The sequence below is a fragment of the Gracilinanus agilis genome, chromosome 3, assembly GCF_016433145.1.
Source record: "Gracilinanus agilis isolate LMUSP501 chromosome 3, AgileGrace, whole genome shotgun sequence".
NCBI lineage: Eukaryota > Metazoa > Chordata > Mammalia > Didelphimorphia > Didelphidae > Gracilinanus > Gracilinanus agilis.
The window spans coordinates 266,782,147-266,806,215 of NC_058132.1; the positions used below are offsets into that span (position 1 = coordinate 266,782,147).

At 33.6% G+C, this 24,069-nt stretch overlaps 1 protein-coding gene across 1 annotated transcript in view; it reads left to right on the forward strand.

Annotated features, from left to right (window-relative positions):
- The window catches only part of BAZ2B (bromodomain adjacent to zinc finger domain 2B), a 165,489-nt gene extending 144,162 nt beyond the window's left edge, over nt 1-21,327 (forward strand). The window contains exons 26-34 of the mRNA XM_044669110.1: nt 1,357-2,012; nt 2,473-2,746; nt 3,100-3,255; nt 3,617-3,777; nt 8,050-8,360; nt 8,751-8,886; nt 16,270-16,535; nt 16,668-16,811; nt 19,874-21,327. Coding sequence (XP_044525045.1) covers nt 1,357-2,012; nt 2,473-2,746; nt 3,100-3,255; nt 3,617-3,777; nt 8,050-8,360; nt 8,751-8,886; nt 16,270-16,535; nt 16,668-16,811; nt 19,874-20,027 — 2,258 coding nt within the window. The 3' untranslated portion in view covers nt 20,028-21,327. The remainder of the gene's footprint in view (nt 1-1,356; nt 2,013-2,472; nt 2,747-3,099; nt 3,256-3,616; nt 3,778-8,049; nt 8,361-8,750; nt 8,887-16,269; nt 16,536-16,667; nt 16,812-19,873) is intronic.
- Nucleotides 21,328-24,069: the final 2,742 nt, after the last annotated feature.

Here is a 24,069-nt window from a genome sequence, read left to right on the forward strand (position 1 = left end):
GGATTACCTCCAGGCAGTGTGGATCTCTTGATGATACTCAGAGCTCCAGTTTTCATCAGACAAAGGGTCTTACTTTTGAATCTTAGAATTATTATTTCTTTAAATGAAGTACTTACTATGCAGACAGCAAGTTCTTGTCCTTAGTGAGTACCAGTGTCCATTAGGGGTCTCTTACATTCTTTTGCCTCAGATCTCTTGAAGTGAGAGTTATTCTCCTTTGCTGTGAGTAGTTATTTCTAACCCTCCTCTTCTAGTAGGAGAAAAGGTAATCAGGTAAGTTGATTTAAAACTTAAGTGGTTGATTATATCATGATAAATAAAAAATCACCAAAAATTCTCTTTTGAAGAATTTGGCTATATAGAGCCCCTCAGAAAGGACTTGAGATGCCTACACATCTATGTGTATGTTATAAGTTTATTACATAGTAAAGTGCTATCACAATTCACTTTCAAGTAGTATAGGAAATAATTTTTCTTGTACTTGCACTATTAAATAAATAGTATTAAATAATACTAGAGGCAAAATTGTACCCAGTACTCATCTTTACTTTGAGCACATTTTAAATTTGTATTAATTATTATCAAAGGACACATTATAACTGTCAACTTTTTTCCTATTTGTAACTTTTTGATAAGATTGCTTTATTCACTTATGAAATCAAGAAAAGGGGTACTAAATGCAATTTTAAGCATAGAAGGACCAACAACTGCATCATATATATTTAAAATTCCCAAATTGTAACTTCAGTATTTATGCTAAAATAGGATCCATAAACATGCACAAGCAGTCCCAAAGACAGATTTATGTGAGTGATGGTAGCAACAATATTCTTGTAAGATTATGAGCTAAAAAAGATGGATCAGAAAGGATTAGAAGTAACTCTTTACATTTAAAAGTAATTAGCAATATTTTAACAAGTGATCTATTTGTGTATTCTAACAGCTTGCCCTATTATAAAAAAATAAACAAAACATAAAATAGTTTTTACCATTGAGTCAGTGATAAGAACCAGGAAGATAAGAGATTCATTTTACTGACTTATTTTTTTTGTTGAATATACTGTAATAAAATCAACAAAATACCTTAATCATGCTTTGGATTAGAATTTTTTTAATTGAACTGGTCGGCAATGTTTTAAAAGATAAATTGCTTGTCATTTTGATCTAATTTTATCTGAATTGTATATTTTTGTTTTTAATGGCATTATTGGTATTTCCTTAGCCTCTTTAATGTGGAGTTGTAAGTAAACTGATAAAAACATATAATTTGTTGGGTATTAATGATGTTGATGAAATATAATTACAGAGCAAGTTAGAAATGCAGATGGCTCTTCATGATTTTTTTCTCTCATGTAGGTCTAGAAGAAATTGCAAAAGAGAAAGAAAAATTGAAAAAAGCAGAAATTATACAAATCAAAGAAGAAATGTTTGAGACTTCTGATGACACGTTAAGCTGTTTAAGTACAGGCCACTGTGAGCAAAAAGAAGATCTTAAGGAAAAAGACAACACTAATCTGTTTCTACAAAAGCCTGGCTCCTTCTCCAAATTAAGCAAATTGTTAGAAGTAGCTAAAATGCCTCCTGAGTCAGACATTATGAACCCCAAACCAAATGGTAGTGCAGCCAATGGATGCACATTATCTTACCAAAATGGTGCAAAAAATTCTCTCTGTAACCTTCAACCAGCAGTATCACAAAGCAACAAGGAAAAGGCAGATTCTAACCTATTTAATCCAGTCTCAAGTGGTCAAGGGAAGTTTTACAGCCCTCCATTAATTGCCAATGATCAATTGTTAAAAACCCTAACAGAAAAGAATAGACAGTGGTTCAGCCTTTTACCCAGAACACCCTGTGATGACACTTCCCTTACCCATGCAGACGGATCTGCTTCACTGGCTCCTCATTCTCAGCCTCCTTCTAAATCACCTTCACCTGTTCCATCACCTCTTCTTGGGTCTTCCTCTGCACAGAATACAATGGGCCTCAGTCCATTTGCTTTATCACCTCTTCAGGTTAGTTACAGTAGCAATAATTCTATTGTTTAATTTTACTCCTATTCTCACTGCATTATCAGTTCAAATACTACCCTTTGCACAGACTGAAGACTAAAAAGAGAATTAAATGATACTTTCCTATACATTAACTGGAAGTACATGTAGATTCTCAAACCAGAACACCTGACCCCCAGCATATTTGGTTCATACTCCCCAAATTTAATGCTATTTTTCTTCAGTTACTTTACATGCCTCCTATTATTATTAAGTTTTGAAATCTCTTTGTAAAAAGATAATGTTTGATTGACCATCTTCAGCACTTGACCATTTTACTGCTTTGAACTATAGGTTTAAATGTGTATATTGGTTACTATATAAATTTGGAAAAACCATTTTCAGAATTTAACAAATAATTTTGTATTTTCTATCCTTCCTACTAAACTTTCTCAGTGATTTTCTAATGTTTTGGTATTTATAGATGAAGAGTGGATTACCCATAATGGGACTTCAGTTTTGTGGATGGCCAACAGGAGTTCTCACTTCAAATGTTCCTTTTACATCTCCTTTACCTAGTCTGGGATCAGGGTTGGGATTATCAGAAGGAAATGGTAATTCATTCTTGACCCCAAACGTTTCTTCATGTAAAAGTGAATCACCAGTGCCACAGAACGAAAAGGCATCTTCGGCTCTCTCTGGAACAGTTGAAGTAGCAAAGCCAGTAGATTTTCCTAGTCCAAAACCCATTCCAGAAGGTAGGCACATTCAGATGGTTTTCAGCCAATAATTTTTTTTAATATCTATTGTCTACTTTAATGACCCAAATATATAGGACACCATAAAATACAGGCTACACACTGATATGGGCTCCCTGGAAATGAAAAAAAAAAAAAAAGAATGGAAAGATGTTGAATAATAATATCAAAAGTTATTTTCAAGTTCTATCCCAATTTGGGGGGAAAGGGTTAAATGCAATCTTTATCTGGCTCAAAATGGTAACTGGATCTCTAAATGGTTATATGTAGTTGGTAAGTCTTTTGATTTGCATTATACTAGAATATCATATTCAAAATGTTTGTAAAAGATTTACATACTTATTTTGACTTAGAAATGCAGTTTGGTTGGTGGAGAATTATTGACCCAGAGGACCTAAAAGCTTTGCTTAAAGTGCTACATCTCAGGGGGATAAGGGAAAAGGCATTGCAGAAGCAAATACAGAAACACTTGGATTATATTACTCAGGCCTGCATCAAAAATAAGGATGGTATGTAAATAAATCATTTTCATTACTTTGCTTAGGAAAATCTAATACATTATTTAAATGAAAAATCTACTGGAAAATATCTTCATTCATTACCAAAAGACTGGTTTTGATGTTTAGTATAGTTTTGCTTTGGAAAAACTACTAACATCAGATTGGTATACATATTTTACAATTCTTAATCATTATCTACAGTTTATATTTGAACAAAAGCCATATTTCATGAAATAAATTATATATAAAAAAGAACAGTAATTCGTTGTTTAAATTGGATACAGTAGAAGTAACTTTTGGGGGAGGAATCCTGTACTTATGAATTTTAAAAAGTGTTCTTTTTTTAAAAAAATTTCATTTTTAAATATAGTTGCTATTATTGAAATAAATGAAAATGAAGAAAACCAAGTAACTCGAGATATTGTAGAGAATTGGTCGGTGGATGAGCAAGCAATGGAGATGGACTTGACTATTCTTCAGCAGGTAGAAGATTTAGAAAGAAGAGTTGCATCAGCAAGTTTACAAGTGAAGGTAAAAGGGACTAAAAACTTTTCAAAACATCTTTCTAATAATTATATTGCAAATAAGTAATCATTGTGAAGGAGTTAACAGTGGAACTTCTTTTTATTATGTATGGGGTTTTTTATCCTTTAGAAACAACAGTACTCTATTAGCTTTTATCCTGTGTAGTTAGATTATGGAGGATGTTATTTGATACATGGTACATTCAAATCAGTGTAATGAATGAATGATGAGCCATATGGATGGGAAGTGATTTGGGGAAGGGGTAGTTTCATTAGGATGCTGGAAACCAAAGCCAGATATCAAAGGATTGAGGAACAAGAGGACAATTTTAGAAGTCTGTCAGTGAAGCAGATAAGATATGAAGGGAGTAAAAGAGTCATGGAAAGAAGTGCAGTTTTTTGTTTTGTTTTAGATTAGAGAGGAACTGAGCATATATGTAATGGAGGGAAAGGCATCATTAGACAGAAACATCCCTTGAAAAACTATAGGAATGTGAAATGTATTAGGTTTTAAGCCTATATGCAGGGAGCATGCTTTATTTATCTTTATATCCCCCTCAATCCTACATACATTGTACATAGTAGGTGCTCACTAAAGATTTGGGTTTGTTGTTTTTTTTAATGAATGAATGGCTGTTTCATGTTTAAATTGTGCCTACCAATCAAAGTCAGTAATAGACACAAAAGAGACATATAATATGTTGGAATGATGCACTCATTTGTCTGGCATCCTCAGGGAGTGTGCTTTTTCAGATTTTTAATTTTTCCAAATAAAGCTTTGTATTTGAAGAACTTTTTTTTAAAAAAATCTTTAATTATTTTTAATGGGAAGTATTTTTAAAATGTGTCGCACATCTCACTTATAAATATACTGAATACAAGCTTTTCTTGATGACTCGAGATTATTATTAGGATTATTAATTCCAGGCACACTCCACATAAAGTTAACTTGACCAACATCATTTTGATGCTGTTAATAAGCTACAAGCCCATCGTACAAAAGTAAGAGTACCCTTCTATAATGTATTTCAGGCAATCTGATGGGTTCAGTTTAGCTCTAGGGAGGCCTTTCACTTTAGTGAGAGAAAAACTTATAAAGCTTTTAATTCTACTTTTAGACAGTTCTCATAGTTAGGAAGCTTTCCTTTAAATATGTATTGTAGCTCCTTGTTCTTAACCTTTAAGGTAAAGAGCAAGTCTTAATTCTCACTTCCATTTGATGGCCCTTTAAATACAAAACAATGGCTAGCTACTTAGTAGTCCCTAAATCTTCTCTTCACCAGAGTAAACATCTTCAGTTCTCTCAAATGATAGGCATACAGCCCTTACCCATCCTAATCACCTTCCTCTGAACACTCCAAAGTATTCAATGACCTTTCTAAAGTGTGGCAACCAGAACTGAACATAATAGTCTCTAGATATGATCTGGCCAACCCAGATTATGAGGAAGTGGTGAACCTCCCTAGGCTTAGACACTCTGCCTCTCTTATTACAGTTTAAGATCTCATTATTTTTTTCAGTTTGCATGTTTCAATGCTGAATTCATTTTAAGCTTTCATAATGTGTAATCACACACACTTCTAATCTCAGGTGTCAGAAAACCAATTTTAAACTCATCGTCTAAGAACATATTTATGTTTATAATATTGTTGCTATGAAACTAACCTTCCCTCACAAGATCGTTTCCTTTAGTCATGTTGTTATTGAATCAATTAATGATCCTAAGAGTGGGGTGTGCCCATATTGTATCATTGGCTCTAAATATAATGAGAAATTTAGGTGCTATTGAGGTGTCAATAATTGTTTACTCCTACACTAAATAGCTATAGATTGCTGATTGCTAGTTGCTGTACTATTTGAATTCTTAAAGCTCAGAAGTAAGGAATGAAAGAGTCCAGTTATCAATAACCTATTTGAGCTGAAAACTCATGCCAAACATCATGAATATATTCTTTTAAACTCTTTTCTTCTGTCCTAATAACAACTTGAAGACAGAAGGCCAAGTGATTGACCAGTGGAGTTAAGTGACTTGGTCTAGGTCACCCAGTCTAAGGCCATGTTTGAATCTAAGTACTCTCAACTCCAGGCCTGGGACTCTATCTACTGAGCCACCTAGTTGCCCGAGAACTTATTTTTCAAGAAAAAAAAATTAGTAGACTCTTCATATGGCAAGCATCAAATAGCATCCCCCCAAAATAAAATTGATAATATTTTAACATATAGGAAGTGGCTTATTACTGATAGGGAAGTGAAACTTGAACCAGTTTTCTATGTGCTATCAGTCCACTGAATTATTTGAGCAAAGATCAAAATCAATACAAAACTAATAGAAAAAATAAAAATGAGAAAAAATATGCATGCAATTAACACAATTATTGACACTAAAAAAGTGAAAGTAGTAAGTCTTCCTGATTTCTTCTAATATCCTTATTGATGATATCCTTCTCTATGTATATGTAGAAGATTATTCTTATAAAATATCTTTATAGAAGATAGGCATCTTAGAAGCAGCTGGGTGGCTCAGTGGGTTGAGAGCCAGGCCTAGAAACAGGAGGTTTTAGGTTCAAATTTGGCCTCAGACACTTCCCAGCTCTGTGACTCTGGGCAAGGCACTTAACCTTCATTGTCTAGTCCTTACCACTCTCCTGCCTTGGAACCAATACATTGTATTGATTCTAAGATGGAAGGTAAGGGTTTCCAATTTTTTTTTTAATTAAAAAGAAAATAGGCATCTAGGTCACTAGTTATTATTGTTCTCTCTCTCCTCCTTTGGTTAGTGCATGTATCTGTTCTTTTTATAGTTGTTCAAACCTTACTCTCAAACATCATCACTTCTTGTTGCTCTCAATGTCTCTCAAAAATGTGGTGTAGACATAATATTCTTGTTATGGAATGACATAAAAAATTGTACTATTAATACATTTGGACTATTATCTCCATTGATCTGAACACTGTACTGCAATTTATGGAGCTTAAATGTAACTAGCTATTTCAGCAGCCATGTGATATAATGGCCTTGTACTGAATTTTGCTATTTACAAAACTTTACAGTTTCTTTTTTCTCACAAACAGCTATTGAGCTAAGTCTTTTAATTCTGTGATTAATTTTAAAAACTAAATGAATTTCATTTATCCTTAATTATACCTAATGTTCTTAGTCAGTTTTTTAGAATATTGTTAAGGAATTTTTTAATCCTAATTTTGTCATCAAATATGTATGTTGTTACTCTTTCCAACTGTCTGTCTTCTATTTAATAATCATGCCTTTGGGTTTTCCATGTTAGAGGTGTTGGTGAAACCATTTTGGCTTCTAGTGGCTTCATCCCACCCTTTTCTGATGTGTTTAACACATATTTAATAACCCATTCTAAGTTTTTGTGATGTTAAAAAAACAGAATTATCTTACCCTTTAATACAAGTGGTATTTATATTTATATATATATATATGTATGTATCTTGAGGATTTGTAATTTCTAAAAAGGTGGTGTGATCCCTAATAGGAAAATGTTTGACAATTCCATGTATGGGCCTGCTCTCTCTATACTCATTTTGAGATAAGTGATTTAACTTTCAGCTTTGTATCTCAAGGGTGACTGTCGGGGCTGAGAAGCAATTGGTACCAGTGAAGGGGCCCATACCCTCTGAGTTGAAAGAAATGGAATTTAACACTGGTTTAGTCACTGACTCCTGGAGTAACTTTGTTTAAGTCATTTAACCCCCTCTGCACCTTAATTTTATTGTCTATAATATGTGGAATAATAATTATACTACTCACAAGAGGATGAAGTGATATAATTGAGGTAGAGTGATTTGCAAACTGCACAACCCAGTACATGTCACCTAATTGTTAGCATTGTCATTCTTCAAAGGATTTAATCTCTTTCAGTATCTCAAAGGATATGCTGATGGCAGTTTTAGAAAGCACGAAGAGGTAAACAGTCTGACATTTGAAAGTGTTAAATGGCATCCTAAGCTAATTCTCTTCCTTCTGACAAGGTGGACACTACCCAGAGATTCCATAGGAGTTTTCATTTTCATAATCCCATGAATTTACTACTTCCAACTACAATCTTGTTTAAAGCTTTGATTACATTTTTAATACTTTTCCAGAGTGGTGATGGATAGGTATTTTTTTTTCACACTTTCCATTTTTGTTTTCTGGCTAGCATTAGGAAAGCACAAGGTAAAAGCTTATTAGTGATCATTCAGCTTTGCTGTTGACTGAAACTCCCAGGCTTTGGTAAAGGAAATAAAATTCTCTTTTCTCTTGGCGATATAGGGTTGGATGTGTCCTGAACCCGCATCAGAAAGGGAAGACTTGGTATATTTTGAGCATAAGTCAGTTACTAAATTGTGCAAGGAGCATGATGGAGAGTGTCCTAGAGGAGAAGAAAGCAGTGCCAGTCCTCTAGAACGGAAGAGTGACAACCCTCTAGATATAGCTGTAACCAGGCTGGCTGAGTTGGAGCGGAACATAGAGCGAAGGTATCTGAAGAGCCCCTTAAGTACCACCATTCAGATCAAACTGGATAATGTGGGCACAGTTACTGTCCCTGCTCCTGCACCATCCATTAGTGGTGATGGTGACGGGTAGGTTATTGAGATTAACTTGACAAATTATTGTGCTTCTTTGCTAATTGGAGCCTATTTTCTATTGCCTGTTATCTATGTATCTTCTTGTATGTCTGTGATCCATATGGATCATGCTATTCTGCATGATGCTTTGTAAAGATATTTTTTTTGTTCTGTTTGTTGATTATCCTGCAAAGTGATCTTCCATTGACCTGGTTGTGACTAAGCTTTGAGGCACGTAGCCACAGTCTGTGCACTACATCCAATTTAGTTGCTTAAACCTTATACTTATTGGCTGTATACGTGTTTTTGTCATTGCTTGGCTTTCAGTGTGATGATGATTGTTTCACATTCAGAACCCCATAAATATGGATATGACCTACTGAATTTCTCTATATTTCAATGCAGAATTGAAGAGGAGATTGCTCCAGGGCTCAGGGTATGGAGAAGGGCATTATCAGAAGCTCGCAGTGCTGCACAGGTAGCTCTGTGCATTCAGCAGTTACAGAAATCAATAGCATGGGAAAAATCAATTATGAAAGTTGTAAGTGTTTTTACTTAAGAAATACTATAACTAATTTTACTTTGTCCCATTTTTAAATTTTCAGCTCTCTTAGCTTAATCATGAATTACTTATTATTGTCTAAATGTTATATATGTTGTACTTGAAAGTTTTACATCATTTGTAAAAGCACCTATTCTCTCCAAAGATGTATTTCTGGTGGTCTTGATGAAACCCACCAAGCAATATCTATTTTTTTTCCTGTTATAGAATGGTTATGTACATATAGTCTCCTTTTTTATTGTTTAGAAAATATCTAATTATAACATATGACATTTTCTTATAGATAGTAATTGTTGACTGGCATATTTTAGAGGTGCCTCACCTTTTAAAGGTGAGAGAGAAGATAAGATGTATGGAATATACTTCTACNCCGGCCTCAGCCACTTCCCAGCTGTGTGACCCTGGGCAAGTCACTTGACCCCCATTGCCCACCCTTACCAATCTTCCACCTATGAGACAATACACCGAAGTACAAGGGTTAAAAAAAAAAATTATAGACAGTGTAGATTGACAGAAGGGAATATTTTGAAGTTCTTTTTACATTGAAATAGGCCATCATCAAAACCCAATTTTTACTTGTTAATAGAATGGAAAGATCCTGGACTGCAAGTCAATATGTCCAAGTTCTAATCTTAACACTATCTAGTTATTTCTCTTTAGGCAAGTCACCTATTGGTTTTGGCTTTCATTTTCTTCAGCTATAAAAATAAGAGCCTTAGATGAAATGGTTTTTATGATCCCTTACAGCTCTGGGGGGAAAAATACATAATTCTTAGAATTTAAGTATTCTTTCTTCTTCTATTTGATATTTCAAGTTTTAGTTGTAGAACTAAAACAGTTATGTCTGATAATTTAGAAATATTCAAGATACTTGCCATATAATAGGCACTTAATAAATGTTTATTGATTGATTAAGTTAGAATTTCTTAGTTCATAGCAATTGTGTATTTATATCATATATATGCATATATATGTTACATGCATGTATATAAATGTGCATATGATGTGTATGTGTGAGGTGGCTAGTGGAATGGCTAGAATGCTGGGTCTAGAGTCAGGAAAAACCAAGTTCAAATTTGACCTCAGATATTTCCTGTGTGTAACCCTGGGCAAGTCACTTATTTTTTTCTGCCTCATTTTCCTCATCTGTAAAGTGGAGATAATAATAGCATCTACCTCAAGGGCTGTTGTAAGGATCAAATGAGATAATCATTGCAAAAGTGCTCTGCACAGTACCTGGCAAATAGTAAGCATTATATAAATTATAGTTATTATTATCATATTCAGACCTGTGCATATATATATATATATATATATATATACTTATTTAAATAGTTTATATGCAAAAATCTTCCCTCATATATGTAAGCAACTTTTAAGGTTTCTATTTTAAAAACCACTTTAAACCTGAAGACTGTCTAGGAATCTTCAAATGAGCTCTACCTAAGTACAAATCAATTTTGCTTACTTATCAGTAATTTCCATGGCATTTTATATTACTTGGTTTTATGACTTTACATTTTGTTTTTGTTCATTTTCCTTTAAGATGTTTTTGGAAACACTAAGAATAAAACCAAACATTACCCATTCTAAAAAACAGTTCACTCATTCAGCTGGTCAACTACTCCTAACTCAGTAACTGGAAAAGATTGATATAAGGCAAAGGAAAATATAATTAGGGGAAAAGCTACGTAGGGCTTTGAAAGACAACTGAGAGCAAAGCAAGTCCCATTAAACTTCTCTGATGACTTTAAAGGGCCAAGAAACATAGCCAATCTTTGACCCAAAACAAAAAGGTTTTCACCTATTAAATATTTTTATCTGTAAAGACAAGTACAAAATCACAGCAGCCCTTTCAGAGTCTGCTAAAACTGATAATTAACTTTGTTATTGTATACAACCTTGTTTTAACATGATAGAGAAAAGAACATCAATTATATATTTTTTCAGCATAAGCTTTGAATTTTTTAAACAGTCATCATTTATCATGCACTCCTGAGGCCTTCAAAAAGGCACACTTAGCTTGCATTCTAGGCACAGTATTGGAGATGAAGCCTGAATGCCTGGGTTTAATAAAATCCAGTCTATGCTACTTACTATGTGACTGTGAACAAATAATTTCTATCAACTCTTGCCTCAGTTTCCTTATCTGGAAAAAAAGAATAGATTCCTCATGGTCCCATCCAACATCAGATTCTTTGACAAAGATATTTGTTCTCCAAGTATATTAGAATCAAAATATTTAAAAGATTTATGTCCGTATGTTTCAAAAATTTTTTAATTTATTTTTATATTTTATTTTACCAATCACATGTAATAAATTTCCACATAAATTTTCACAAGTTATATGATCCAAATTGTCTCCTTCCCTACCTTCCCTCCCCCTTCCCAGAACTGACAATTTGATCTGTGATATACATGTATTGTCATACAAAAACATTTATTCTAATTGTTGATTTTTTTAAGGGAATAATCATATAAAACCAAAATCCAAATAAACTAAAGTGAAAATCATATGCTTTGATCTGCGTCTGACTCTTAACAGTTCTTTTTCTGAAGGTAGATAGCATTCTTTGTCAAAAGTCCCTCCAAATTGTCCTGGATCATTATATTTATGAGAGTAGCTAAGTCTTTCAGAGTTGATCATTCCACAATATTGCTGTTACTCTGTACAATGTTCTCCTGGTTCTGCTTATTTCTCTTCACAACAGATTATGTAGTTCTTTCTGAAATCATCCAGTTCATCATTTCTTACAGAACAATAGTATTTCATCACCATCATATGTCAAAATTTGTTTATCCAATCTCCAATTGATGGACATCCCTTCAATTTCCATGAATTTCAAAATTTAAATTTCTTAAAGCCATATTGTAATTTTTAGACATGAACGCAATAATTAAAAGCAATACAAACATGATAGCAACTTGTGCCCACTATCCAAGGCTTGAGAATTACTTGTCTTCCCTATTCATTTTTCTCTCCTCAGTTTTCCTAGAATAAAGTACTTCTTAAAATTTTAAACTATATATTTAAAACAATTATCAAGAGAAGTCTAAAGAGCCTGGGTTTTACTCCTAGCTCTGCCTCTTAACCAGCTAGTGATATTAGACGAGTTAACTTCTTTCTCTGGGCTTCATATTCTTCAGCTGTGGAATGAGGAAACTGGAAGAGGTGGCCTTTGACAACCATTCCTGCTGGAAATCTATAATTTCTAGGAAGATTAAAATTTTAAAGATTTTTTTCCCTCTATTAAAATGTCAAACATTCTAAGTGTTTTTAATTGAAAAGCTTTATGGATGGCTTATGAAAGCCAAAGGGATCTAGTTAATGTGTAACATTAATTCAGTGAAAAGAAACAAAATAAACAGACAATTTTCACCTATAATTTAAGTTAAAAGTTATTTAAACATGTAATGAGGAATTTTTAGGCTTAAAATATTTAATCACTGAATATAATCATATTTTATGCTGGTTACTTGAAAGCCAAGATTATTTGAATGCCACTATAAAATGCTTACTTCAGTACTACAGAGATCTGTAGTTCTATCTTATATGGAGCAGACCACAATCCTATGATGTAGGTGTCAAACCCACAGCCCAAGCCTATGGAACCAGCTTAAAATGTAACTGGTAAATGTTTATTAAATAAATAAAAAATACAATTCATGTTAATTTATGGTTTTCTAAAGCAATATGCTGCCCATAGGGTTCTGTTTCTATGAGTCTGATACTGCTCTATGACAGGGGAGATGATAAAGTGAACAGTGACTCTGGTATTCAAATCCTATCTCAGACATTTATTGGCTGTAGGACCTACTGCAAGTCACTTAACCTTTCTAGTCCCTTATCTGTTAAATAGGGGGATTAGATTAGATTGCATCTGAGGTCCCTTGCAGCTCTAAACCTATTATCCTATAGCCCTAGAATTCATCACTTTGCAGTCAATCTGCTGATAAATCTCATCACACTTAGCTATGTTGCTTCTTAGACAGCAGTCTTTTGCTGGGTTCATATGCAAAACCTTACATGAAACCATCAGATCTTGTGCACAAGTGGTACAGCCTTCAACAGCTGAGGGCCATGCCATATGAGTCCTCCAAAGGAAGACTATAATGGAAGTCACTTTCAAATTTAAGATTTTAATTATGTTAACTAGGTCACATGGGGGGAAATAGCTCCCAAGAAAGAACCTTTAAGTGTACTTTATTTTTTAGAAAATTTTCCATGGTTACATTATTTATGTTCTTTCTCTTCTCCCCAAACGACCCCATCCACCCATAGCCAACATGCATTTCCCCTGGGTTTTACATATCATTGCACTGGGGTGGTTGTCTACATCCCAAATCATATCCCCTTCATCCCATGTGTTCAAGCAGTTGTTTTTCTTCTGTGTTTCTACTCCCACAGTTCTTCCTCTGAATGTGAATAGTGTTCTTTCTCATAAAGTCCCTCAGAATTGTTCTGGATCATTGAATTGCTGCTAGTAGAGAAGTCCAATACATTCAATTTTACCACAGTGTATCATGCTCTGGTTCTTCTGGTTCTGCTCCTTTCACTCTGCATCAATTCCTGGAGTTCATTCTAGTTCACATGGAATTCCTCCAGTTCATTATTCCTTGGAGCACAATAGTATTCCATCACCAACAGATAACACAGTTTGTTTAGCCATTCACCAATTGAAAGGCATCCTCATTTTCCAATTGTTTGCCACCACAAAGAGTGAGGCTATAAATATTTTCGTACAAGTCTTTTTCCCTATGATCTCTTTGGGGTAAAAACCCAGCAGTGGTATGGCTGGGTCAAAAGGTAGACAGTCTTTTAGTGCCCTTTGGGCATAGTTCCAAATTGCCATCCAGAATGGTTGGAACAATTCACAACTCCACCAGCAATGTATTAGTGTCCCGATTTTTCCACATCCTCTCCACTCTACAATTTATTTTTCCAAGAGTAGAAGAGGAATTATATAACCTGCAAAAAGGTCATAGACTTTTGTGAAGCTCAGTACTCTCATTTTGTTTTTGTTTAAACAAACATAGATGATATATAATTTGATAAGATGGTGAATATGCATTTGTAGTTGAGGAAAATATTATGATTTTTCTTATATTTATTGTTTTTTTCTTTTTTACCACTATAGCACTGGTTGTAATACAGTACACAAAATTCAGAAAAACTTCTAGTTGGTTTTATAAGAAATAATCTTTGTTGATTTGCAAATCAAAACCCATACACATGACTTTCCAAATGAACTTATGTGTAGTCATAAATAACAGATGCTCATTTACATATCCAAAACTGAAAGTGAAGACAATTGTGGAACCAAGCCATAAGCTCACTATACAAGAAACAGGAAACAAAAAGTCCACTATGTTGTGATCATTTTTGGAATTTTGTTTAAAAATATGAAGAATGTAATTTTTCATTTTACTCTGCACATATGTATTTTGGGAAACATTAAATTTCTTTTCTGCATTACATAACTAATTTTCAATGTCTACAATAGTCTGTGATCCAGTGAGACCACTTGGAGCAGTTTTTGGTCTTATAATGAAAAAAGCACTTTACTCTGATGTAGCTATTTGAAATGATTAGAAATTTGGTTTCAGTCTTGATCTCCTGTTGTCATGAGAAGCTAGAGCTCACTGTAACCACCATTTAGAAACTGCTGTGTTCTTGGGAAATGAGACTATAGCCATCTGTCACTCTTTTTTATAACTTCTAGTTAAAATTTGTTGGTTTGAGAGGTCAATTCTTGACAATTGAGAAATTCCTGCCAATTAGATTGTAGCTTTGAAATATTCTTGAAATGAGCACAATCAATACTATAATCTACTCAACTATTTCCTAATCATTGTAGGACTCACACCCCAGTAGTTAAGAAAATAGGTATAAATAAAGGGATTTTAACAGTTTGATTTGAAATTAAGGAAGCCAATTTTTCAAGTGTTCAATATATTTTCTTTGAATTTAGGTATATTAGTCACAGTTAGATTTTGGAACAGAATTGTTAAACTAAAAAAAACCTTAGGAATTATCTAGTCCATCCCCCTTATTTTATAGACAAGAAAACAGAGATCAAGAATCATTAATTATTAACCAAATGTCACACAAGTAGTGAAAGAACTAGAACTCATATATGTAATTCCCAGTCCATTGTCCTTTCCACTGAACCATACTATTCTTCTTTTTTAAACAGAGAAGTCTTTGAGTTGTAAGATTTAAATTAAATGTATAATACTTCAAGTATTATATTTTTAAAGTTTATTATCTGACAAAATAGAACTACGTGATTAAGTTTTTCTACCTGCTCAAAAATCCCTGATCCACCAAAGCTGAGACAGGAAGGAAAGAGATTGAGAGATGGACCTCCACCCAATTTATATCCTGTCTACGTCAGCACGTAATGGCAGGAAGTGAGTGGGGTTTTGCTGGGGATTGTAGGTTTTCTGAGAATCATACTTTTGCTGGGGATCGTAGTTTTTTTAGGGTAACAGATTCCAATTACACAGAGTCCTCACCTATTCTACATGCCACTTAAATGTCTTTTGAACATATTAAAGTTTCTTATTAATGAAATATATCTGTATATATAACATGTATATAACATGTATGCACTCTGCATTTATACAAAAAGTTAAAATAAATACATGTATATATAAATATATATATGTATATGGTATCATAATAATGATTGTCATCTCCCTTTGAGGTTTTAATAATCTTTGAACTCTGAGTAAAATTTCATGCTTTGTTCATACTGGTTTTCTTAATTAAATTGTATTCTAAATGAGAATCTTTTTATAATCTCTGAAAATGCATTCACTTAGTGCTTTAGAAGTACTTCTGACTTGTTCTACAGTAAAAATGATTGATGTACAGTGGTGTTAGTATATTAGAGCTCTAAGAATTCTGAAGATGAATTGATGGGTGGCAAGGTTTTCCTGCTGTATTAGCTTTTAGTCTTGTCATTTAGAGTTGGCATAAGTACAGAATTCCCTTTGAAAATGGGAGGAAAGTCAGATGTTGACTTATACTGTGAGAAATTCCATAAGAAAGAGTTTCAAGACCTCTCCAAAAAGTTTTGTGTTCTATTATTTCGATTAGAAATGTAGTATTTACTAAGTTTGGGTGTCACTTTGAAACAAACTCCTTTTATCACATTCACATTGTTTTGGTCTATGTAATTCTTTCATTCCAAGAATAATTGAATAAGGACTTTTTTTGTGTTGTTCCATTACTTGTTTTAGCATAAAGAAGGTACTTTTATATATGAATCAAACTTTCATGTTTTTTCAAATATATGTAAATATATGTCTTCTATATGTGTTCGTTTATACCTTATTTATATTTTTCTGTTATAGGCGAGTGGTCAAACTCTAAAAATAAAAAAACTTAATATCAAAGGAAAAAAGAGTAATGAACAAAAGAAAGGAAGGAAATTATCTCTAACAGGTGATACTGAAGATGAAGACTCAGCAGCCACAAGCAGTTCACAAAAGAAAGGAAATAAAGATCCCAAGAAAAGAAAAATGGAGGAAAATGTCTCTCTAAACTTGTTAAAACAAGAAAGTTTTACTTCAATTAAAAAACCTAAAAGAGATGATTCCAAGGACCTGACTTTATGCAGGTAGGGTTTTACTTATTTATTTCAAAAATTAGTTTCAAAAATTCTATCTCCCTACCCTTAAACATATGTTCTATACTGTATTCCTCCATAAATGCTTAACTATGAATTTGTTTCAAATATCATTTCATTTAGCATGATCCTGACAGAAATGGAAACTCATGAGGATGCATGGCCTTTTCTACTTCCTGTAAACTTGAAACTCGTTCCTGGTTATAAGAAGGTTATTAAGAAACCAATGGATTTTTCTACCATTAGAGAAAAACTAAGTAGTGGACAGTAAGTAAATATATTATATTGTAAAGCTATAGGCTTATTTGACTTTTAGTTCAAATTGGCTTTATGATGTTTCCAAGTTATTAGAAAATTCCAAAGGTAGGAAATTATTATGTTTTTAATAAGGAATACCTAAAAGCACATAAACCTTGATTCTTCCTCCATTTCTTAAGGAGTATTAGCCATGCCCTCTTCCATATAACTAAAGTGAGAATTGTTTTCTAGTAATTGGATGATGCACTTTACTGTACCATATGAGAGCTCCTCCTGGGGAATATAAAGACACATGCATATTTCGATGAGTTTGTTTTGTAGATATGGCTGCTCACTGGCAAAAGAAATGCCTACAGAGCTATTCTACTTTTAAATTCATAAAACACTTTTTCCCTTCCTCCTCTAAACTAATCCAAGAGGGCAGCTGGGTAGCTCAGTGGATTGAGAGTCAGGCCTAGAGATGGGAGGTCATAGGTTCAAATCCAGCCTCAGACATTTCCCAGCTGTGTGACCCTGGGCAAGTCACTTGACCCCCCATTGCCCACCCTTACCACTCTTCCACCAAGAAGCCAATACACAGAAGTTAAGGGTTTAAAAAAAATAAAAAATAAAATAATCCATGGCTTTCTTTTGGGGGTCTTAATCAACAATGCCTTTCCATAACCAGGCAAAGAACTAAGAAATTTATCGCCTATAATTGTAAGTTTCTGAGTTATTAGACTAATTCCCAGTAAATCAATTGGTTGGTCCTGAGCATTTTTTCACTAAGAAGATAGCACCGAATCTGAGTTAGTATAGAAGAGTTGGTTGGAACTTTATTTAGGATTCAACTGTGTCTTTATTATATTAGTCAAACAGACTTATTGGAAGAATCTTAAAACTATTTTGATGTTATGAATAATACTACAAATATTATGGCCAATAAAAGTTTTTAAAATAAAAGAATTAATGATATTTGATAGATCCTACTTTTAGAATCCTTTCCCCAGTTACACAATTTATATCTATCCAAAGTCTTACATACATACATACTTACATACATACATACATACATACATACATACATACATACATACATACATACATGTGTGTGTGGAAAACACATATGGAAGTGTGTTAAAATACAGAGTATCTCAAAATTGCCAAATTACCCTAACCCTAAAGTGAATGTGAGAGTTGAGAATTGGTGGATTTACCCAACCCAGATGGGGCTTTAGTAGAATTTGGAAAGAGAAGATCCATAATTAGGTAGAAAGGAGTGGAAAAGAAATAGGGCCTGAAAAATGTTTTTAAAGGCTGAGAAGAAACTAAAAACAGCAGAGTAGAAGTTATGGTTAGGGAACTGATGGTAGGTAGTAGGGGAAGGTAATTGGTAGAGTGTTTTATAGTATAAAGCTTCACATTGATGTGGAAATAATTGAGAACATCTAAAGGGATCTGAAACAGGTCAGTAATATGGCTGGAAAAGGTGATGCTTTTAATGCAATGTTGAATGGAGAGGAGATGACTCAGACCAGAAAGGAAGCAGTTACCCAAGTCCAGGACTGGGGTAATTGAGACTAACATGTAAGGTTAGCTAATAGAATGAAAGAAAAATGGTATTCTGGAGAAATACTCAAAAAAAAAAAAGAGCAACAAGAGACTACCTCAGGACCTATAATGAGTTTCTGCCACAAGAGATCTTTCAAATAGAAGCTGGATATTTTGTTTGGGTGTGATAGCAAGGTTTCTATACTACTTCAGTATAGGGTGGATCTCAGACATCCTTTGCAACAATGAGATTTTGTGATTTCAAATTATTCAAAGTCATTTACTTAACCCAGACTCAGGATAGAGTATGATTCTCTGGTTGTTGAGGATAGATTCCTTATAAGAAATTTTAAATCCCTGAAAATGCTGGATAAGCAGTAGAAGTTTCTGCTGCCTTGCTTTTCAATGATCAAAGCAATATTCCCAAAGCTTGAGAGTTTCACTTCTAATGTATTAATTTTAAAAAAAATACTCTTTATCCCAAGTCAGAAATAATTCAGCATTTGCATTTCTAAAAGCCCTCTTTTGAAATATATTGGCACTTCATTTAGCTTTAATACCCACTCACCTACTATTTATCTGTTGGAACACTTTCCTTCCCACTGTGCTTGCTCACAAAGTATGAGCTTGTCCTAGTGAAAACACTTGAAAAAACCCTAGAGGCCTAAAATGCCTTTTTCAGCTTAAAGGAAAGATATTTCTTATGACTTATTATCACTTGCAAATGAGTTTTACATGTTTTCTTTTATTTGTATTGGTCTGCCTGGAGCTGACTGGAAGAATAAGAAATAAAGGAGTCTGTTGCTGAGAGAGAAGAATGGACCTGAAAAATAGCAGGATTTACAAAGGGAAAAAAATATACTAACAAAAGAGTAGAAAGCTCAGATTTTAGGCAGCTATAAACTACCTAAGACACAGAGAATATTTGTTTGCATAGGGTTGAGTGCCTGAGTATTGAAACAAAGTATAAATAGCCCAGGGAGATCAAATGATTTTCTCAATGTTATACTAGTAGAGTCAGAGGTGCCATTTAAACCTAAATCTTATTCACATTATATAGGATCATACTAGTCCTAAAGGATATTCGTGATGCTCCTCAAAAAAGAAATATGATGTCTAGACACCAGAAAAAAAAATGGTACTAAGCTCTGAGAACCGACCCATGCAAAAAGCTCCCGAAAACTGTGGAACTTACATTATAAAAAGGAAGACTCTACACACTGGGGAAGAGAGCTTTGGTCTAGGAGTTTACCAGGATAGTGAATTGTTCCATAGGGTGGCTGACTGACTCACCTTTTCCAGAAAGAATGATATTAAGTTGATTACTGTACCCAGAACAGGAAGTAGAAAGAAGGGACAGAGGGGCGTCAGTAAACAGGGCATTTCAGAGCAGATGGTAATATGACCAGGCTGGGCTAGGTGTACCTGTTTCTACTTATTTGAACAATCAAAATGGCTTTGTTTCAGTGGGGGAGGGGGGGGGGAAAGGGGGTAGAAAGACAACAAAAGCTTTTTTTTTTCCTTTTTTTTTTCTCTTCCAGGTACTCTAACCTCGAAACCTTTGCTCTAGATGTCAGGCTTGTTTTTGACAACTGTGAAACATTTAATGAAGATGATTCTGACATAGGCAGAGCTGGCCACAATATGAGGAAGTATTTTGAAAAAAAATGGACAGATACTTTCAAAGTGAGCTGAAGTTATCAGAACTACTCTTCCCGCTTTGAACAGGACAGATGAGACCAGCAATGTGAACTGTATTTACGTAAAAGTGCAAGGCACATACATGACTTTTTTTTTCCTTAAGTATCAGAAAAGTGATACTACTTCTAAAGGCTTCACTCCTACAGCAACCATGGCCCTTGGTTATTGGTTTGTATGTTTTATCAACTAATTTAGGTAGAACAGGGAAGCACACCCAAAGAATTTTCAAAGAGAGGGGTGTTATAGTGCAATAGCAATTAAAAATATATCAAAACGCACTGAATATTCAACCACCAGAGCTCTACTTGGGAAATGGTTCTCCTTTCCCACTCAATAAATATCTATTTTTCATTTTTTTACTTTGTAGTTTATTTTTTAGTGAATGTATTTAATTTTATGAATTATTTATGATTAAACTGCATCCAGAATCTTCGTTTTCTGTGAAAAGGAAGAATTAGAAAATTGCTTTAAATCTTGAAAATACAACAAGGAATGTTTTAAAATATAAAACAAAGCCAAGTAAAACTGTTTACACTGATGTGCTCTAAAAGCACTTAAAAATTAAACTTTACTGTAGAGTAACAAGTACATTTATATATATGTTGCTGCATCACTTGTGTAGTTAAATTGTATTTCAAGACAGTGAAGAAAAATTGACATGTATATACTGTTCATTATTGTTTATATTAAGTATTGTTTTAAATATGTATGATGTGTACATATTGTTTGCAGACATTATTGTTTATGCCTTAGAAGGACTGTAGCATTTTATTTTAGTCTTAAGGTAATTATAGCTATACAGCTTGTACAGTAATTATCCTCTACCAACACTGTGGAGTCTCCTTAATCTTGGTAGTGCCTGCCTTTGAAACAGGGTGTAGGGGATATTAGTTTTCCATTTTTTCTATTTTGTTATATAATTTCAAGCCACCAGGGCCTCAAATTCAAGTATATAATCATTTGTATCCATGTGGAATAAAATTGTGACAATTTCCTACGCACACAGTATTTTTTCATAGAAACATTTCCTTCCCATTTGCCTTGCCACAGAAATAAATTTAAAAAAAAAAAAAAGACATTTGTAACCACTGTGTTTTATCTACTGTGTGTTGTGGTGGCCTGTTGGAGGCAGATAGATCAGAATTTTTTTTGTACCTATGTAAGAGTACTTGAAGTTTTATTTAAAATAAAATGTTGTGGAAAAGGTAGCAATCTTTTTTCCCCCTTTTTTTTAGGAGTGTTATTTTTCACTAGTATGTGTGGCACGGATACAATAAAAGACTTTTACAAACTAGTTTAAGTTTTTTTTTTAAGTAAGCCTAAAGTTAGAATTTTTTTAATCCCAATTTCTAAATGCTTTTATTGACATCCACAAAGAGAACCAGAAAAAAAAAAAGTCAAAATGATTAGATTCTTAATTTAAGTTCGTAAGATTCAACAAAAGGTACTAGGAGAGTTTCCATTAAGTATAGGTAATTATAGGGAAAACAAAACATTTCAAAAGCTAAATTGTTTTAACATAGAATTGCAAGCTACAAAATATACAAAAAGAATCCTCCAAAATTCCTTAAATGATTAGCTAACACTTGTGTAACTATCAGCAGTATGCTTATTATAGTGTAAATGTCAGGTTTCAGCTAACTAAACATTGAAATAACACTTTAAAGGTTTCATTCAAAAAATACAAAATGGAGTTGAGAACTCAAATGTGTTTCTGTGTTTGAAAAACTGTCAGTTGCTCCATATGGGTTATTTGTGCTTTGTGCCTTTGCCATTTTCTTTTTATTGCTTATCTTTCATGCTGAGTGTTCTTAACCTTTTTGCGTGTCATGGACCCTTTTGGCAATAGTGTGAAGCCTTTTTTCAGAATCATGTTTTTAAATGCATAATATAAAATACATAGGATTATAAAGGAAACCAATAAATTGAAAGTCATATATACATATATACATACATATGTATGTATGTATGTATACATATATTTTTATGTTGACAAGCCAGCGGCAGCTAAGTGGCTCAATGGATCTAGAGCAAGACCTGGAGAACAGGAGATCCTGGGTTCAAGTTTGATTTCATTCAGACACTCCCTAGCTGTGTGACCCTGGGCAAGTCACTTAAACCCCAGTTGCCTAGCCTTTACCACTCTTCTGCTGTGGAATCAATATACAGTATTGCTTCTAAGACAGAAAGTAAGGGTTTAAAAAAAAAAAAAAAGGTTCACAGATCTCAGGTTAAGAACCCTTGCTCTAAGTTAATATTACATTAGATGGAATATAAAGGAACTACATATAAGTATATATTCTAGTACCTGCCCAAGGAACTCATTAATGAGGGAAATTATAAGGATGAAGAAACACAAAAATGCAGAATTTATTAAATGTTAATAACTACATTTGAAAGGCAAATAAAATATCCTTGAAAGAAGGAAATTTTGGTAAAATATTTAAATAAGATTTTTTAAAGTACTGTGAACTTATTTCCTTCAGATCAAAATATGTATCAATAAAATGGGAATGTTCATTGTTCTTTATGCATGTGATAGATACATATAAGTACAATAAGTTCTTGATTATAGTAATATTAAGTTGACACATATCATACTTTTAAGGTTCACAAAGCACTTTACATAAATTATTTCATTTGATTCCTGTGAGGTAATTACTACAGGTAATATTATTACTCACATTTAATCAAATGAAGAAATTGAAGCTAAGAGATAAAAGACTTGTTCATGGTGATGAAGCTATTAAATGTTGAAGGCAGAATTCTGGCCCTTGCCTTTCTGAGTCTTAAATATTTTATACAGGATACCATGTTGCCTCACAGTACCAAAGGAGCTCATTGATTTAGATAGTCCAAGACAGAGATTAGGCTACTCTACCAATCTTTTATTTCCCTAGAGGCCTTCAATGGTGCTACAATTATCAACAGTGATCAGATATTGCCATTCCCTGGGTTGGCTTCTACCCTGTTCTTTTCAGAAGTGGTAGTATTAAGGGTCACTGGACACAAATCTTATCACTGAAGGCACCAAGCAGGTAAGGTAAAAATATCACCCTGCAAAGAGGCATCATATTGTAGTGGTGGAGGCTTTAGTTAACTGTATATCTCTTGGATCACTCTCCTTCCTCAAACTGCAGTTGCTAATAATGTCTTGAACTGCCTTAATAATTTGATCTTTTAAAATGTGGAGGAACCAATGATGGAATTATTCTGAATCTAAATTTTTCAACAAGGAGAAGGAACTGGGTAAGAATGATGTTAACTTTGACAAGACATTTGGTAAACATTCAACTTAAAATTTAGATTTAAAAAAAAAAAGAAAGCTAGGGATAGTGTAGAATCTACTCTAAAATGTTCAGAGTACATATTTAAAGGTTCAAGTACTGTAACCTAATATTCCTATAGGAAGAACTGGAAGCTTCCAAAAATTAAATCCTGAAGCTACAAAAATAATTCATATGAGAATTTTAAAAGGGAGCTCTCTAAAGAATCCAATGGAAATGCACTAGGAATTCATCAAGCCAGTTTGATTTTAATAGAAGATGAAAACAAGAGGGCAGGTCGTGGCACAGTTGATAAAGCACAGGAACTAGAACCAAGAAGACCTAAATTAAATATCTGTGTGACCCTGGGCAAGTCACTTCTGTTTGCCTCAGCTTCCTCACATGTAAAATGAGAATAATAATGAGCACCCACTTCTAAGCATTGTTTTGAGGGTGAAATGTGATATCTGTAAAGTGCTTAGTATAATACCTAGCACAAGCACCATATAAATATTATTACTATGGACAAATGCAAAAGTGTGATATAGTCCTATAAGAATAGAGTTGAGGATTTAAAAGGGTAATATAAGTTGAAATGGGCAAGAAAAAATATAAAGAAAAAATTGTGTTTAGCCATTTTGGAAAATCGATGAGGATCAAAGAGAGTAATGGGATAACCCATGATAGAAAATACGTAGAGCTGCATGCACATCTCTCACTTTTGTTTCTCCTTTCTCTGCCAAAAATATCCTCTAGACTGGAAAAGACAG